Raw genomic sequence first — 17,644 nt, forward strand, 5'->3', positions numbered from 1 at the left:
GTTTCACATCCCAGTTGTACCATCCAGGAAACGAGGGCTTAGGAGGTAGTTTCCTCGCCCCAAGTCAGACAGGTGAGGTTCCCTGGCCCAGGCTCTAATCCACGGTGCCAGACCCGAGTCTGCATCCTGTCACTTCACTCCAGGGCCTCTCTGAGCAGCGGGCTTCCAGCTTTTTCCGCCTGAATGTCCCAATGTGTTCCCCTCCCACCACCTCGGACCCCCTGCTTCCCGCCCAGACCCCCTGCTACCCAGGCTCTTCACAACGTCTTCTGTTCCCTTGGCCTCTGATTCTGCTGGTGTCTTTGCATTTGGGCAGTTTCTCATCAGGTAGCTGACGCCTCTCTAAACCAGCGCTGGGCTGGTTACAATTCTTAGTAACTTACTATCCCATTGCAAATGAATGTGACAAGCATGTCAGTATAATGTATTTGTACTGCTATTGTTTTAAATAGGTGCACGTTTTCCTCAAGTTTTAAAATATTTCAGTAATGCTCGGATTTTTGTTACAAGTGGAATTGGCCCTACTATAACACCCCCTACCTTTCTACTCAATGGAACCGTTCCAGGTACCACTGTGAATCCTGTAAAATGATGGGAGATGTCTGGGTAAAGCCCTGTTGTGTCAGCTGGCCTCAAAACATGTTTTTGAAAAGCAAACAGTAAGAGTCATTATATATAGAAATCCAAGTGAATTACCTTTGAGGAAAAAGAGCCATTTCTTTACTTATCCATTCTCAGGTAGCCGCTTGGGTTTTACGATCCCGAAGACAGAACAGCAGCCCTGGGGCATGTTTCCCACCAGGCTGCCTCTCGTGGATTACATTACTTGGGGAAGACACAGTTACAACCGCACGCTCGCATCAGTGCTGCAGTTTATGTGGAATATTTGAGTCCCTTTAACCTTCTGTGAAAACTGTCACCGAAAACAGTATTTCTTTAGGTGGCTTTAACATAACATTTTGATTTGAATTTCCAGACAAAAAGAATGAGAAGTTACTGGGACATACATTGCAACCTATGATATATTCTCCAGTCCTAACAATAAAGGGTGTATTGTTGTAGTCTTTCAACAAGAGAGTCCACCTAGGATATGCACAGTAATTCGTTCACTTGCCCTTCTTTGTATAAACAGTCAACAAAAACAAACTGTATTTCTCTGCTATGAGAGCCAATATTCAGAAAAATCTATTTGTACTTGGAAAACAGATGGGGGTGGGGCGCTTTGACTGCCTTAATTCTGCAAAATGACCAAATCCCAACTCATCCCCACCCCCCATTGATGGTATCAACATGAAGGTAAAAGCAACCAGAGTGGGCTTCCCTGGTGGCGCAGTGGTTGGGAGTCCGCCTGCCGATGCAGGGGACACGGGTTCGTGCCCCGGTCCGGGAAGATCCCACGTGCCGCGGAGCGGCTGGGCCCGTGAGCCGTGGCCGCTGAGCCTGCGCGTCCGGAGCCTGTGCTCCGCAGCGGGAGAGACCACAACAGTGAGAGGCCCGCGTACCGCAAAAAAAAAAAAAAGCAACCAGAGTCTCACTGGCTGAGGTGCTGTGGTGCTGCAAGGTCCAAATTATGATAACCGTTTGTTGAATTCTTTCCAAGTGCCTGATACCCTTCTCACTATGTGCATTAGCTCACTTAAACTTGACCCTGTACTGTAGTACTATTCTTTTTTTAATTGGAGTATAGTAGAGTTGATTTACAATGTTGTGCTGGTTTCTGGTGTACAGCAAAGTGATTCAGTTATACATATACATATGTATCCTTTTTCACATTCTTTTCCATGATGGTTTATTACAGGATATTGAATATTGTTCCCTGTGCTGTACAGTAGGACATTGTTGTTTATCGATTTCATAGATAAAATATGGTAACCATAATTCTGTTTTCTATGACTGTGAGTCGGTTTCTGTCTTATAAATAAGTTCATTTGTATCACTTTTTAGATTCTACATATAATCATATACCATATGATATTTGTCTTTTTCTGGCTTACTTCACTTAGTACGATAATCTCTAGGTCCATCCATGTTACTGCAAATGGCGTAATTTCATTCTTTTTTATGGTTAATTCCATTGTATATCTGTACCACATTTTCTTTATCCATTCATCTGTCAGTGGACACTTAGGTTGCTTCCATGGCTTGGCTATTGTAAATAGTGCTGGTATGAACATCGGGGTGCATGTGTCTTTTCGAATTAGCATTTTCTCCAGCTATATTCCCAGGAGTGGGATTGCTGGATCAGATGGCAACCCTATTTTTAGTTTTTTGAGGAAACTTCATACTTTTCTCCATAGTGGCTGCTGTAGATACTATTCTTATCACCATTTTACAGGTAAGGAAATGGAAGGACAGAGGATTAAAGTAACCCAGCCCAGGGCACACAGCACGTAGTGGCAGAGCCCTCATTTTTAGCAGACATGCTTGGACTACGGACCAAGTGTGCTCTCGGTGATGGAGTCAGTGAGGTCTGGTATGTGTGCTGGGACCTTACCTGCCCAGAGGCTTCTGTTAACCAAGGCTGAAAACTACTTCTACTTATAAGGACTCCCAGAGCTGAAGAACCTGTGTTATTATTCCCTCCATGTCCAGGTAATACCCATTACTCAGTAGTTCTGGATGCCAAGGGTGGTAGCAAATGAAGCCATTGATTCCATGTTCCCAAGTATTCCTCTTCTTTGTGGGAAAATTTGTAAACCACTTTTCAGTAAGACCGCCACTTGCTTGCAGTGTTATCTTTCCTGCCCTGCATGTCAATGACTACCTCCCCCAACTCCGGATCAACATGGGCTCCAAATGTCCTGCAATCAGAGCTGGCAATCCCATAGTTACATTTCAGCGGGAGACTTCACAGGTTCACCGCACATGCCCACACTCACTGTTCCTGCTTGCGAGTTCTTTGGATGTGGGTCCCAGACCCTGCTGCAGCGTGAGGCCATTTCCTCTTGTCCTGTTACCACGGGAAATGGAGGAGCTGCATTCAATGAGAAATGTATAATACCCCTTCACGTGGGACCATGCATGAACGATGCTAAGTAGTAATTATTGGTGGACCAAAAGGGAAGAGAACACTATGGGGGGGAGAGAGTTTTTCCAGGAGATTGCGGTAGACCCACAGAACATTTATGGATGTCACATTTGAGGTTTTGACTCTTAGCAAGAAAACCAGGCAGTCTGTGTACCTGGTTATTTGTAATTCTATTGAGAGACCAGCTCGCATCGTGTACACTTTCTGACTGGTGTCCATTGTGAGACGTCTAGAGGCTTAGATTTTGGTTTGTTCATGTGGGCGCCCAGGCACTGAGCCACGTCAGCCAAATGGCCTCCTCCTTTCATTAATGTCACACTGACAAGTCCCATGTTGATCCTGATGCTCCTAGGGAAGCTCTTTAAGAACCTCTGCCCCATAGATAAACAACAGTGTCCCACTGTATAGCACAGAGAACCATATTCAATATTCTGTGATAAACCATAATAGAAAAGAATATTAAAAAAGGAATGTGTATATATGTATAACTGAGTTACTTTGCTGTACCACAGTAATTAACGCAATGTTGTAATTCAACTATACTTCAACAAAAAATACATTAAAAAAGCATTCTCATTAGGCAGTGCTTTTGAATTTGTATTTTAGGACAGAAGGCAAATACAAGTAATTTAAATTAGAACACTTGCTCAGTTTCATCTCACTAGAGCAAACGGCGAATTTCACAGAAACAGTATCTGCGTCAATTTTGGCTCCAGTTTGGAAGTCTTTTCAGAACGATCTAATTGTATATTTCTAAGTTGAATAACGGAGTTCTATTCAATTCTCTCTGTCGTTGAGGGGTCTGGATAAGGGATCAAAGGCTAAGGACGGTAAAACAGGTGCCAGAGACCCAGGGATCCTGTAAAGGGAAGCGAGGTCCCGGGCGCTAAGATTATGAAGCTGGTGTTGCAGGTGAAGGGAACGAGCAGGCCGAGGAGGGCAGGGGCTGGCGAGGAAAGAGGCCCAGGCGCTCAAGGCAGCCTTCCCTCCCGCCCTGCTGCGTCTGCTCACTTCCACCAGCTCCTCTGAGACCCCCTGCAGACACGTGTCCGCTTAAAACTGAGCACCCAGGAGGTTCCCTCCCCTTAATGCTCCACAGGTCGGGGGGTGGGGGGGGGTGGGGTTCACAACGGACACGTGGTCTGTGGGCATAAGCACACATTACTTTATAAAACAGGGCAGGGAAGCCCGATGCTATGTGCATTTGTGCAGATTAGCGCTGTACTATCACATAATCTTTTGCAAACTGATGGTGTTGAATTTTAGCATCCCAAATAATAAATTAGTATTTGCCCTTTCGTGACAACTTTGTTAAAATAAGATTTCTATCTTTGCCTTCTCGATCCACTTCTCACTGTGGGGCTTGCAAAACTTATTCAAACTTTGTATATAAACCTGAAAGTACAAAAATGTGGACGAACATTTTATGAAATTGATGACGTTTCAGTGAATGCCTGGTGCTGGATATCGTGTGCAGTGATATGATCGTCCGGAGGAGGGGGCTGTGGTACCGCGTTTACTCGTGTGCTGTCTGGTGAATTCCTGAGTGGTCCCTGAGACGATTTGTAAAGGAAAGTAGCAACGTTTGCTGGTCCTTTTACACTCCACTTCTTAAAACGCTGCTGAGATTAGGAAGTGACAGCTTCAGAGCTCCTATTGTCTGGAACTAAAAGGAGTTTGGTTCATCCCTGTCAGCCCCGCTGATATTTTTCTATTTGAGGCTCATTACTTTTGAAGAATGTGTTTCAGCCACTTCATCAAAACGCGCCTTAGATTGAAGAAGATTCACTTTTTTTTTTTTTTTTTTTTTGGCGGTACGCGGGCCTCTCACTGTTGTGGCCTCTCCCGTTGCGGAGCACAGGCTCCGGACGCGCAGGCTCAGCGGCCATGGCTCAAGGGCCCAAGCCGCTCCGCGGCATGTGGGATCTTCCCGGACCGGGGCACGAACCCGCGTCCCCTGCATTGGCAGGTGGACTCTCAACCACTGCGCCACCAGGGAAGCCCGAAGATTCACTTTTTAAACGTTCTTCCCAAAGCCAGACTTACAAGTGAGGGTTGATTTGGTATGAATATTTTAGTATGAAGGTATTGCCATCTGCTTGGAACGTTTAGGAAATTTGAACATGTAAAGCTGCCCTTCTGCACCATCCTGCACTTTTTATCTGGTTATACTGGATTCGGAGGTAATCCAAGAAATAGTTATTAAATCACAAAATGCTATTGCCAAATAATAATGTTCTGTTCTATTATCACACAAATTATTCAGATTAACATAATAAATCAATAACAAAATGAAATTTTAAAAATCAATCTTTCACACCTGTGATGTGAAGTTTTGATAAAAGCTAAGATGCACATCCTGAAATCTTCTCAATTCAATATTAATTAAAAATAGATTTTAGATTGAAGCATCTGGTTTCCCCGTAGCTTCATCACTAAGATTTTTCCATTATTTACTTAGAATAATATATAACATATAGTTTGTTGGAAAAGAAAGTCCAAGATGAGGTACGAATGGTTAGTTGGCTCTAACAGACTCTGTAAGGAAAACTCTGTGATGACTAACCGGCCAGCAAGAGAGGAACGGATAGTGTTTGTAAATAAAACATTTATTTCTCTAAAATGTTTAAGAAGCTTTCTAGAGGGTCATGATCAGACTCTAAGCATTGTGCTCTCTTACAAATGAAGTGATAGGACCTTCACATTCAGACCGGAAGGGAAGTTAGGAGGTTTCCATTTGATCCTATCAGGAATGGCATTTGACAGCCAGGAGCAGAGGCCTGAGAAATAATGGCTCAGTCAGACGGGGCTTTCTTTCCCTCGCATATGACAGGCAGCTGGGCGTGAGCTGTGGCCGATTGGCTGAGGTCTCTCCGATTCTCAAGACTTTTCCTCAAGGTTGCAAGATGACTGTTGGGGCTTTTACCATTAATTAGGAATTCCTAATTAATAGCAAAGGAGAGAAAATGAAGGAGGAAGGGGCAATTCCTGTGTCAGGAAGACAAAAACTCAGCATCCCGGGAGATAGCCACTCACATGTCACCGGTAGGAAACAGTCCTTGTCACCTCTGCCAGGAAGGTGGGAAAGTAGCTTCAGCTGGCACAGTGCCAACCCTCAGAGGCTTAGTCTGTTAATGCAGGAAAAGGAGAGGAGTGTATTCTCCACCACACCTCTCTGTCACATCTCTGACTCTAAGGAAGATGAGGCACCTGGGCCCGGAAAGACCGAAGGCTTCACCCATGTCTCAGAGCTGGTGGCAGAGCCAGGGCTTCATGGAGCATGATGGTGGGGTGGGATGGGAAAGGAGTGTGTCTTCGGAAGCTCTAAGAATTCTGCTTTAGCAAGAGCATAAAGAATGTGACGACTCATAGCAGCACTATTCACACTACCAGCCAAGATATGGAAGCAACCTAAACGTCCATCGACAGAGGAGTGGGTAAAGAAGATGTGATACACACACACACACGCAATGGAATACTACTCAGCCATAGAAATAATGCTGTCTGCAGCAACATGGATGGACCTAAAGATTATCATACTCAGTGAAGTAAGTCAGACAAAGACAAATATAATATGATATCACTTATATGTGGAATCTAAAAAAAGATACAAATGGACCTATCTACAAAACAGAAATAGACACACAGAACTAGAAAACAAACTTTTGGTCACCAAAGGGGATAGGGTGGGAGAATGGATAAATTAAGAGTTTGGGATTAACAGATACACACTACTATATAGAAAACAGATAACAAGGACCTACTATATATCACAGGGAGCTATAATATCTTGTAGTAATCTATAATGGAAAAGAATCTGAAAAAGAATATATATATACATTTACATATATATAAAACAGAATCACTTTGCTGTACACCTGAAACTAACACAATACTGTAAATCAACTATACTTCAATTTTTAGGAAAAAAGAATGTAAAGAATCATGGATTACTGAAATAATCCATGACCTAATAAGATCATAGTGGTTTGATTTTCCTATAGAAATGTGCAAAGAAAACTAAAGATCAGATCCTAGCACAGTGATCAGGTGAGTGTCGCTGTCAAGGCGCTAAAATTGTTTGAGAGCAAAACTCCCATCGGAGAGCCTATTACTTCAAAGTAAATAGTGGAGATGTCCCCTCACGTAATCCTTGACTTCTTACTATAAACACCATGGCCCTCCCCCTTCCGAAGGCGGAGGGGGCAGCCCTCAACTTTCTGAGGAGTGTGACTTGGGGACAGTGGTTGTGACAGTAGTGGCAGCAGAAAAGCAAGGCTGCTCTGGAAGGGGCTGCAGCTGACCTTCTCCTATTGCCGGGAGGATAAAGTGTGTCTTCTAGAAGAGCTGTGAACAGACGTTGACTTTCTCTCACAGATACCATTCAGCCATTCAAATACTTGTTGACACATTCAAGAATGCAACACTCTATCAGGTTATGTATTAATCCAAGAAGAGACTATGTATTACTGCTTATAACCTAGGACCACAGAGAAGTAATATGCAGACACCTGAGTGGAAATTTATGATTTCTGAAAATTGTACAGTATTAAAACTGGCCCCTTCGTGTTACAGACAAGGGATACAGGGTAGCAAACCAGGAATGACCTAATTTAATTCATTTGGAGAATAGGAATTTTTTTTTCATTTTAATGTATGCTTAAGTTGTTATAACTCCACGGGTTATGATTTCAGATCTTTTCAAACACAAAGACTTATGTGAATATTATAGTGTCATCTAAAATGACAGCTCTTCAATGTTTTCCCTCGATTCATGATTTATGCCTGGGGTATAAATGGGGAGCAACATTTACGGGTTGGGGATTCAGTTGTGTGTGATTCATTTGTAATTGCAGTGGGAGAAACTGCAGATGACCAGGAGTGAGAGGAGGAAGATATTCTGCTCTGTCACCTTCCACGTCATTGCCATCACCTGCGTGGTCTGGTCTTTGTACGTGTTGATTGATCGGACAGCAGAGGAAATCAAGCAAGGCAATGATAATGGTAAGAGCATGTGTCCATTCTCTTTCCCTCTTGGATCCCGAGACAGGCAGGGAAGATGTTTCCCAGAGCACATTGGGTGCACGAGCAACACCCAGTACTGGCGACGGAGTCTGCTCCAGTTATGTTATTTATTTTAAATCCCAGATTTTTTTTTTTTCACTGTGTCAGGTCTTCGTTTCTGTGCGAGGGCTTTCTCTAGTTTTGGCAAGCGGGGGCCACTCTTCATCACGGTGCGCAGGCGTCTCACCATCGTGGCCTCTCTTGTTGCGGAGCACAGGCTCCAGACGTGCAGGCTCAGTAGTTGTGGCTCACGGGCCTAGTTGCTCCGTGGCATGTGGGATCCTCCCAGACCAGGGCTCGAACCCGCGTCCCCTGCATCGGCAGGCAGACTCTCAACCACTGCGCCACCAGGGAAGCCCTCCGGTTATGTTATTGATGACCGCTCGGACTATAAAGCACTGAGCATACAGGGTTCCCAAGCTGAGAAATAAGATTTATCAAGTAAACCTTAGTGGGGGAGAAATATACAGAGGCCATGCACCACTTTAGGCTTTTCAAGGAGCTGATAAGTATCAGGTTCTGCCTGATGGGAAAAGGCAAACAGTGGTAAAAATAGAAGGTCTTTCATTGTATTTAATTCACCCCAGTCACGGCTTCTTGTAACACACAAATAAGATGGCAGTTAGCAGAGATGTGTTACAGCTTATTAATTGGCACGCTATAATTTGATAGAGTAGAATATTTGCCGGCGCTAAGTTTGATTGTGAAGGATGGTATCAAGTCTGCAAAGCGAGATGTCTTAAAACCACTGAGGCGTGTTGTAACATTTTCAATGGATAGGTCCTTCAAAAACGGGAGCAAAAATGGCTTATCTTCACCTCCGTACCCAGTTCTGTTTCCCAGCAGGTTCTGCTGGCTTTTAGCCTGTAGCCTAAATCATAGCAGGTGAAACAGTGAGGAATATTCCCCTAGCCTCCCCCTGGGGGGGGGGGATATATATATATTATATAGAAAACCAGCAGTGAATTTGGAAGAACTTGTTCAGATGATAAGACTAAGTTTGTGTCTCCCTCAAGAAAAGAAGGTGAAAGAAAGAACAAGATGCGAGGCAGTGAGGGAAAAAAGGAAGGAGGAAAGGAATTTTTTTTTTAATTATTAATTTGTTTTTGCTGTGTTGGGTCTTCGTTTCTGCGCGTGGGCTTTCTCTAGTTGTGGCAAGCGGGGGCCACTCTTCATCGCGGTGCGCGGGCCTCTCACTGTCGTGGCCACTCTTGTTGCATAGCACAGGCTCCAGACGCGCAGGCCCAGTAGTTGTGACTCACGGGCCTAGTTGCTCCGCGGCATGTGGGATCTTCCCAGACCGGGGCATGAACCCGTGTCCCCTGCATTAGCAGGCAGATTCTCAACCACTGCGCCACCAGGGAAGCCCAGGAAAAGAATTTTTTAAAGGAGAGGTTTCTGTCTTCTGTGTCTCTTTGTTGGAAGTCACAAAAGCAGGGGGGAGGGCCCCCCTTCTCGTGCTCCTTGGGTGCTGCTTCTGGGCAGAACAGGGCTGGGCTCAAAAGGACCGGGACCCCAGACCCCCCCGGGATGTGTTTTATGTAGCTGGAGCATGTGTGTGGCAGGGGTTCTCCAGAGTGTGTCCTCTTCTGTTTTTTTGTTTTGCGGTACGCGGGCCCCTCACCGTTGCGGCCTCTCCCGCTGCGGAGCACAGGCTCCAGATGCGCAGGCTCGGCGGCCATGGCTCACGGGCCCAGCCGCTCCGCAGCATGTGGGATCTTCCCGGACCGGGGCACAAACCCGTGTCCCCTGCATCGGCAGGCGGACTCTCAACCACTGCGCCACCAGGGAAGCCCATACCATATACTTTTTAAAGTTATTTTCAGGTTTTTAAAAATATTTATTTATTTTGGGCTGCGTCAGGTCTTCGTTGCAGCACGCGAGATCTTTTGTTGCGGCATGTGGGCTCTTCATTGCGGCACGCAGGCTTCTCTCTAGTTGTGGCACACGAGCTCCAGAGCGTGTGGGCTCAGTAGTTGCGCCACGCAGGCTTAGTTACCCTGTGGCATGTGGGATCTTAGTTCCCCAATCAGGGATCAAACCCGCATCCCACTGGAAGACGGATTCTCAACCACTGGACCACCACGAAAGTCCCTATTTTCAGTTTCTTAAAAGCAAGTGAAAATGAGATAGCTTTTATCTTTGGTGTTCAGAGCTTCTGAAATAGGAAGCAAGATCTTTATCACGAAGCAGTCCCCGTGGTTATTCCTACAGAGTCACTGACCAGAGGGACAGCTCCTGACCTGGGTAATTTCAAATGGGACCATGGTGACTTTTGTAAAAGTTTTTTAGTAGAAGACTCTCTGCACTTAAGTTACACCTAACTTCCCAAAGTGCACATTTTCAGGTAGTGTGGGCATCTGTGTGTTATTATTTTAATCTTCCTTTGGCATTGGAACAGGGGGTGCTGATCCTGAATTGGCTTTTAAAGTTTTGGAAAAAACTGCTTTAAATCCATCTTGAAAACATTTGAGGAGGAACAAATTGCCTTCTTTAACCAGAGTGGAGGTCGAATATAAACAGCATCTTCTGAGCTGTAATAACAGGAAAACAAAAACAAAAATAAATACATGGTACTTGAAACTTTAAGTTATCCATGTTGCCAACTCTAATTTGGGAGAACAATTACTCCTCCTGCCTTTCTTTACATATCCTAGAGGAATGTTCCAGGGTACTATCTGTGTGCTGAAAACAAATCACAAAAATACAGACCAAGAAAACAAAAATACAGACCAAGAAAACAAAACAAAAGTTCATGCTATTTTTATTTGTTTAGTTAGTTTTGGCTGCATTGTGTCTCCATTGCTGCACACGGACTTTCTAGTTGTGGTGAGCAGGGGCTACTCTTCGTTGTGGTGCGCAGGCTTCTCATTGCGGTGGCTTCTTGTTGTGGAGCACAGGCTCTAGGCACACGGGCTCAGTAGTTGTGGTTTGCAGGCTCCAGAGTGCAGGATCAGTAGTTGTGGCACAGGGGCTTAGTTGCTCCATGGCATGTGGGATCTTCCTGGACCAGGGCTCAAACCTGTGTCCCCTGCATTGTCAGGCAGATTCTTAACCACTGCGCCACCAGCAAAGCCCCATGCTGTCTATTAAAGGGACTATAGATGTTAGGGCTGCTGCAGGACCATTTAAATGCATAGAAGTGAGGGACTAGAGTAAGAAATTGATTTTGTCTCACTCCCCTGTGAGCCTCCGAGAACATCCAGGGCTGGGCCGTGCCTGCTGGCTGTTAACATTTGCTTTGAGAATGTCTTAAAAATCACTTCCCTGCCATCCATATAATAGTCACCTTTTCAGCACTGTTGCTTAAACATTCCTTTTTAACATAATTACACATGCTCTTATTGTTAACAACGCCAAAGTGGTAAACACCGACTTGGGCAAGTGATCAGAAGGACAGGGTCTCGTTCTGCCTTGGTCATGTGCTAGTTATCTTCAATAAAACAATTATCACTCTGAAGCTTGCTTTTCTCATTTGACGACTAAATTGGACTGAATATTCTCCAAACTTTCTATGATTCATTTTTCAAAAACACCATGAACTTGCCCTTGCATCAGATAAATGGAAACAAGGTGTTTGTTTAGGGCTTCCCTGGTGGTGCAGTAGGTAAGAATCCACCTGCCAATCAGGGGACATGAGTTTGAGCCCTGGTCCGGGAAGATCCCACATGCCGCGGAACAGCTAAGGCCGTGCACCGCAACTACTGAGCCTGCACTCCAGAGGCCGCGAGCCACAACTACTGAAGCTCCTGCACCTAGATCCTGTGCTCTGAAACAAGAGAAGCCACCGCAATGAGAAGCCTGTGCACCACAACGAAGAGTAGCCCCTGCTCGAAACAACTAGAGACCACAAACAGCAACGAAGACCCAACACAGACAAAAATAAATTTATAAAAAAACAAAACAAAAAAACCCCACATACTAAATTATTTTTTAAAAAAAGAAACAAAGTGTTTATACAAACTGCACATGTATCATTCATGTTTACTCACAATAAAAATTACCATTAAAACTAGTTAAGGAGAGAGAGACCTTCAAGGTGGCTGAAAAGTAAGACACGGAGATCACCTTCCTCCCCACAGATACACCAGAAATACATCTACACGTGGAACAGAAATACATCTACATGTGGAACAACTCCTACAGAACACCTACTGAACGCTGAACGCTGGCAGAAGACCTCAGACCTCCCAAACGGCAAGAAACTCCCCCACGTACCTGGGTAGGGCAAAAGAAAAAGAAAACAGAGACAAAAGAATAGGGACGGGACCTGCACCAGTGGGAGGGAGCTGTGAAGGAGGAAACGTTAGGAGCCCCTTCGCGGGCGGAGACTGCAGGTGGCGGAGGGGGAGGAGCTTCGGAGCCGCGGAGGAGAGCACAGCAACAGGGGTGCGGAGGGCAAAGCGGGGAGGTTCCCGCACAGAGGATCGGTGCCGACCAGCACTCACCAGCCCGAGAGGCTTGTCTGCTCACCCGCCAGGGTGAGTGGGCCTGGGAGCTGAGGCTCGGGCTTCGGTCGGATCCCAGGGAGAGGACTGGGGTTGGCGGCGTGAACACAGCCTGCAGGGGGTGCGCCACAGCTAGCCAGGAGGGAGTCCGGGGAAAAGTCTGGACTTGCCGAAGAGGCAAGAGCCTTTTTCTTCCCTCTTTCTTTCCTGGTGCGCGAGGAGAGGGGATTACGAGGAGAGGGGATTAAGGGCGCTGCTTAAAGGAGCTCCAGAGACGGGCGCGAGCTGTGGCTATCAGCGCGGACACCAGAGACAGGCATGAGACGCTAAGGCTGCTGCTGTCGCCACCAAAGAAGCCTGTGTGCGAGCACAGGTCACTCTCCACACCTCCCCTCCTGGGAGCCTGTGCAGCCCGCCACTGCCAGGGTCCCGTGATCCAGGGACAACTTCCCCAGGAGAACGCACAGCGCGCCTCCGGCTGGTGCAACATCACACTGGCCTCTGCCGCCGCAAGCTCGCCCAGCATCCGTGCCCCTCCCTCCCCCCAGCCTGAGTGAGCCAGAGCCCCCGAATCAGCCGCTTCTTTAACCCCATCCTGTCTGAATGAAGAACAGACGCCCTCCAGTGACCTACATGCAAAGGCGGGTCCAAATCCAAAGCTGAACCCCAGGAGCTGTGCGAACAAAGAAGAGAAAGGGAAATCTCTCCCAGAAGCCTCAGGAGCAGCGGATTAAATCTCCATCAACTTGATGTACCTGCATCTGTGGAATACATGAATAGAAACATAGGCACTAGTCCCCTCCACCAGGAAGCCTACATAACCCACTGAACCAACCTTAGCCACTGGGGGCAAACACCAAAAACAATGGGAACTATGAACCTGCAGCCTGCAAATAGGAGACCCCAAACACAGTAACTTAAGCAAAACGAGAAGACAGATAAAAACATAGCAGATGAAGGAGCAAGGTAAAAACCCACCAGACCTAACAAATGAAGAGGAAATAAGCAGTCTACCTGAAAAAGAATTCAGAGAAATGATAGTAAAGATGATCCAAAATCATGGAAATACAATGGAGAGAATACAAGAAACGTTTAACAAGGACCTAGAATAACTAACGAGCAAATACACAATGATGAACAACACAATAAATGAATTTAAAATTCTATAGAAAGGGCTTCCCTGGTGGCGCAGTGGTTGAGAGTCCGCCTGCTAATGCAGGGGACACAGGTTCATGCCCTGGTCTGGGAAGATCCCACATGCCGTGGAGTGGCTGGGCCCGTGAGCTACAGCCACTGAGCCTGCGTGTCTGGAGCCTGTGCTGTGCAACAGGAGGGGCCACAACAGTGAGAGGCCTGCGTACTGCAAAAAAAAAAAATTCTCTAGAAGGAATCAATAGCAGAATAAGTGAGGCAGAAAAACAGATAAGGGACCTGGAAGATAAAATAGTGGAAATAACTACTGCAGACAGAATAAAGAAATAAGAATGAAAAGAATTGGACAGTCTTAGAGACCTCTGGGACAACATCAAACACACCAACATTCGAATTATAGGGGTCCCAGAAGAAGAAGAGAAAAAGAGAAAAAGGGACTGAGAAAATATTTGAAGAGATTATAGTTGAAGAGATTATAGTTGAAAACTTCTCTAATATGGTAAAGGAAATAGTTAATCAAGTCCAGGAAGTGCAGAGAGTCCCATACAGGATAAATCCAAGGAGAAACACGCCAAGACACATATTAATCAAAGTATCAAAAATTAAATACAAAGAAGAGATATTAAAAGTAGCAAGGGAAAAACTAAAAGTAGCAAGGGAAGAACAACAAATACATACAAGGGAATCCCCATAAGGTAAACAGCTGACCTTTCAGCAGAAACTCTGCAAGCGGGAAGGGAGTGGCAGGACATATTTAAAGGGAAAAACCTATAACCAAGATTACCTAGCAAGGATCTCATTCAGATTTCATGGAGAAATTAAAACCTTTACCGACAAGCAAAAGCTAAGAGAATTCAGTGCCACCAAACCAGCTTTACAACAAATACTAAAGGAACTTCTCTAGGCAGGAAACACAAAAGAAGGAAAAGACCTACAATAACGAACCCAAAACAATTAAGAAAATGGGAATAGGAACATACCTATCGATAATTACCTTAAATGTAAATGGACTAAATGCTCACACCAAAAGATACAGATTGGCTGAATGGATACAAAAACAAGACCCATAGGTTTGCTGTCTACAAGAGACCCATTTCAAACCTAGGGACAAATACAGACTGAAAGTGAGGGGATGGAAAAAGATATTCCGTGCAAGTGGAAATCAAAAGAAAGCCTGAGTAGCAATTCTCATATCAGACAAAACAGACTTTAAAATAAAGACTATTAGAAGAGACAAAGAAGGACACTACATAATGATCAAGGGATCGATCCAAGAAGAAGATATAACAATTGTAAATATTTATGCCTCCAACATAGGAGCACCTCAATACATAAGGCAAATACTAACAGCCATAAAAGGGGAATTTGACAGTAACACATTCATAGTAGGGGACTTTAACACCCCACTTTCAGCAATGGACAGATCATCCAATGAAAATAAATAAGGAAACACAAGCTTTAAATGATACATTAAACAAGATGGACTTAATTGATATTTATAGGACATTCCATCCAAAAACAACAGAATACACTTTCTTCTCAAGTGCTCATGGAACACTCTCCAGGATAGATCGTATCTTGTGTCACAAATCAAGCCTTGGTAGATTTAAGAAAATTGAAATTGTATCAGGTATCTTTTCCGACCACAACACTATGAGACTAGATATCAATTACAGGGGAAAAGAAAAGGAAAAAAAAATACAAACACATGGAGGCTAAACAATATGCTACTAAATAAGCAAGATATCACTGAAGAAATCAAAGAGGAAATCCAAGAAAGAAATGACAATGGAAACAAAATGACCCAAAACCTATGGGATGCAGGAAAAGCAGTTCTAAGAGGGAAGTTTATAGCTATACAATCATACCTCAAGAAACATGAAAAATCTCAAATAAACTACCTAAACTTACACCTACAGCAATTAGAGAAAGAAGAAAAAAACCCCAAAGTTAGCAGAAGAAAAGAAATCATAATAAAGATCAGAGAAATGAAGGAGATAATAGCAAAGATCAATAAAACTAAAAAGTGGTTCTTTGAGAAGAAACCATTAGCCAGACTTATCAACTGACACTGCAGAAATACAAAGGATCATGAGAGCACACCAGTCACAAGCACTGAAATTGAGACTGTGATTTAAAATCTTCCAACAAACAAAAGCCCAGGACCGGATGGCTTCACAGGCAAATTGTATCAAACATTTAGAGAAGAGCTAACACCTATCCTTCTCAAACTCTTCCAAAATATGACAGAGGGAGGAAATTCATTCCACGAGGCCACCATCACCCTGATACCAAAACCAGACAAGGATGTCACAAAGAAAGAACACTACAGGCCAATATCACTGATGAACACAGATGCAAAAATCCTCAACAAAATACTAGCAAACAGAATCCAACAGCACATTAAAAGGATCATACACCATGATCAAGTGGGGTTTATCCCAGGAATGCAAGGATTCTTCAATATATGCAAATCAATCAATGTGATACACCATATTAACAAATGAAGGTGAAAAACCATATGATCATTTCAATAGAAAAGGCTTTTGACAAAATGCAACACAGTTTTATGATAAAAAACCCTCCAGAAAGTAGGCATAGAGGGAACTTACCTCAACATAATAAAGGCCATATATGACAAACCCACCGCCAACTTCATTCTCAATGGTGAAAAACTGAAACCATTTCCACTAAGATCAGGAACAAGACAAGGTTGCCCGCCCATTCTCCCCACTATTATTCCACATAGTTTTGGAAGTTTTAGCCACAGCAATCAGAGAAGAAAAGGAAATAAAAGGAATCCAAATCGGAAAGAAGAAGTAAAGCTGTCACTGTTTGCAGATGACATGATACTATACATAGCGAATCCTAAAGATGCTACCAGAAAACTACTAGAGCTAATCAATGAATTTGGTAAAGTAGCAGGATACAAAGTTAATGCACAGAAATCTCTGGCATTCCTATACACTAATGATGAACAATCTGAAAGTGAAATCAAGAAAACACTCCCATTTACCATTGCAACAAAAAGAATAAAATATCTAGGAATAAACCTACCTAAGGAGAAAAAAAACCTATATGCAGAAAACTACAAGACACTGATGAACGAAATTGAAGATGATTAGATGGAGAGATATCCATGTTCTTGGATTGGAAGATGACTATACTACCCAAAGCAATCTACAGATTCAGTGCAATCCCTATCAAACTACCAATGACATTTTTCACAGAACTAGAACAAAAAAAATTCACAATTTAAACACAAAAGACCCTGAATAGCCAAAGCAATCTTGAGAAAGAAAAATGGAGCTGGAGGAATCAGGCTCATGGACTTCAGACTATACTACAAAGCTACAGTAATCAAGACAATATGGTACTGGCAGAAAAACAGAAATGTAGGTCAATGCAACAGGAGAAAGCCCAGAGATAAACCGAAGCACATATGGTCACCTTATCTTTGATAAAGGAGTCAAGAATATACAGTGCAGAAAATACAGCCTCCAATAAGTGGTGCTGGGAAAACTGGACAGCTACGTGTGAAAGAACTATCAAACTCGCAGAGGAAAACATAGGCAGAACACTCTATGACATAAATCACAGCAAGATCCTTTTTGACCCAGCTCCTAGAGAAATGGAAATGAAACAAAAATAAACGGATGAGACCTAATCAAACTTCAAAGCTTTTGCACAGTAAAGGAAACTGTAAACAAGACTAAAAGCCCAGAATAGGAGAAAACATTTGCAAATGAAGCAACTGACAAAAGATTAATCTTCAGAATTTACAAGCAGCTCATTCAGCTCAATATCAAAAAAACATACAACCCAATCCAAAATTGGCAGCAGACCTAAATAGAAATTTCTCCGAAGATATACGGATTGCCAACAAACACATGAAAGAACGCTCAACATCACTGATCATTAGAGAAATGCAAATCAAAACTACACTGAGGTA

The 17,644-nt window shown here is 43.9% G+C and overlaps 1 protein-coding gene across 2 annotated transcripts in view; it reads left to right on the plus strand.

Annotated features, from left to right (window-relative positions):
* MARCHF1 (membrane associated ring-CH-type finger 1) overlaps positions 1 to 17,644 on the plus strand; it is a 90,708-nt gene that overhangs the window by 66,557 nt on the left and 6,507 nt on the right. For both annotated transcript variants that reach the window (XM_022582266.2, XM_022582268.2), the window contains one exon: positions 7,885 to 8,032. In XM_022582266.2, coding sequence (XP_022437974.2) covers positions 7,885 to 8,032 — 148 coding nt within the window. The remainder of the gene's footprint in view (positions 1 to 7,884; positions 8,033 to 17,644) is intronic.

The sequence above is a fragment of the Delphinapterus leucas genome, chromosome 5 (genome assembly GCF_059928025.1).
Source record: "Delphinapterus leucas isolate spDelLeu-1000000601 "Yukka" chromosome 5, BTC_Dleu_Yukka2, whole genome shotgun sequence".
NCBI classification, from domain to species: domain Eukaryota; kingdom Metazoa; phylum Chordata; class Mammalia; order Artiodactyla; family Monodontidae; genus Delphinapterus; species Delphinapterus leucas.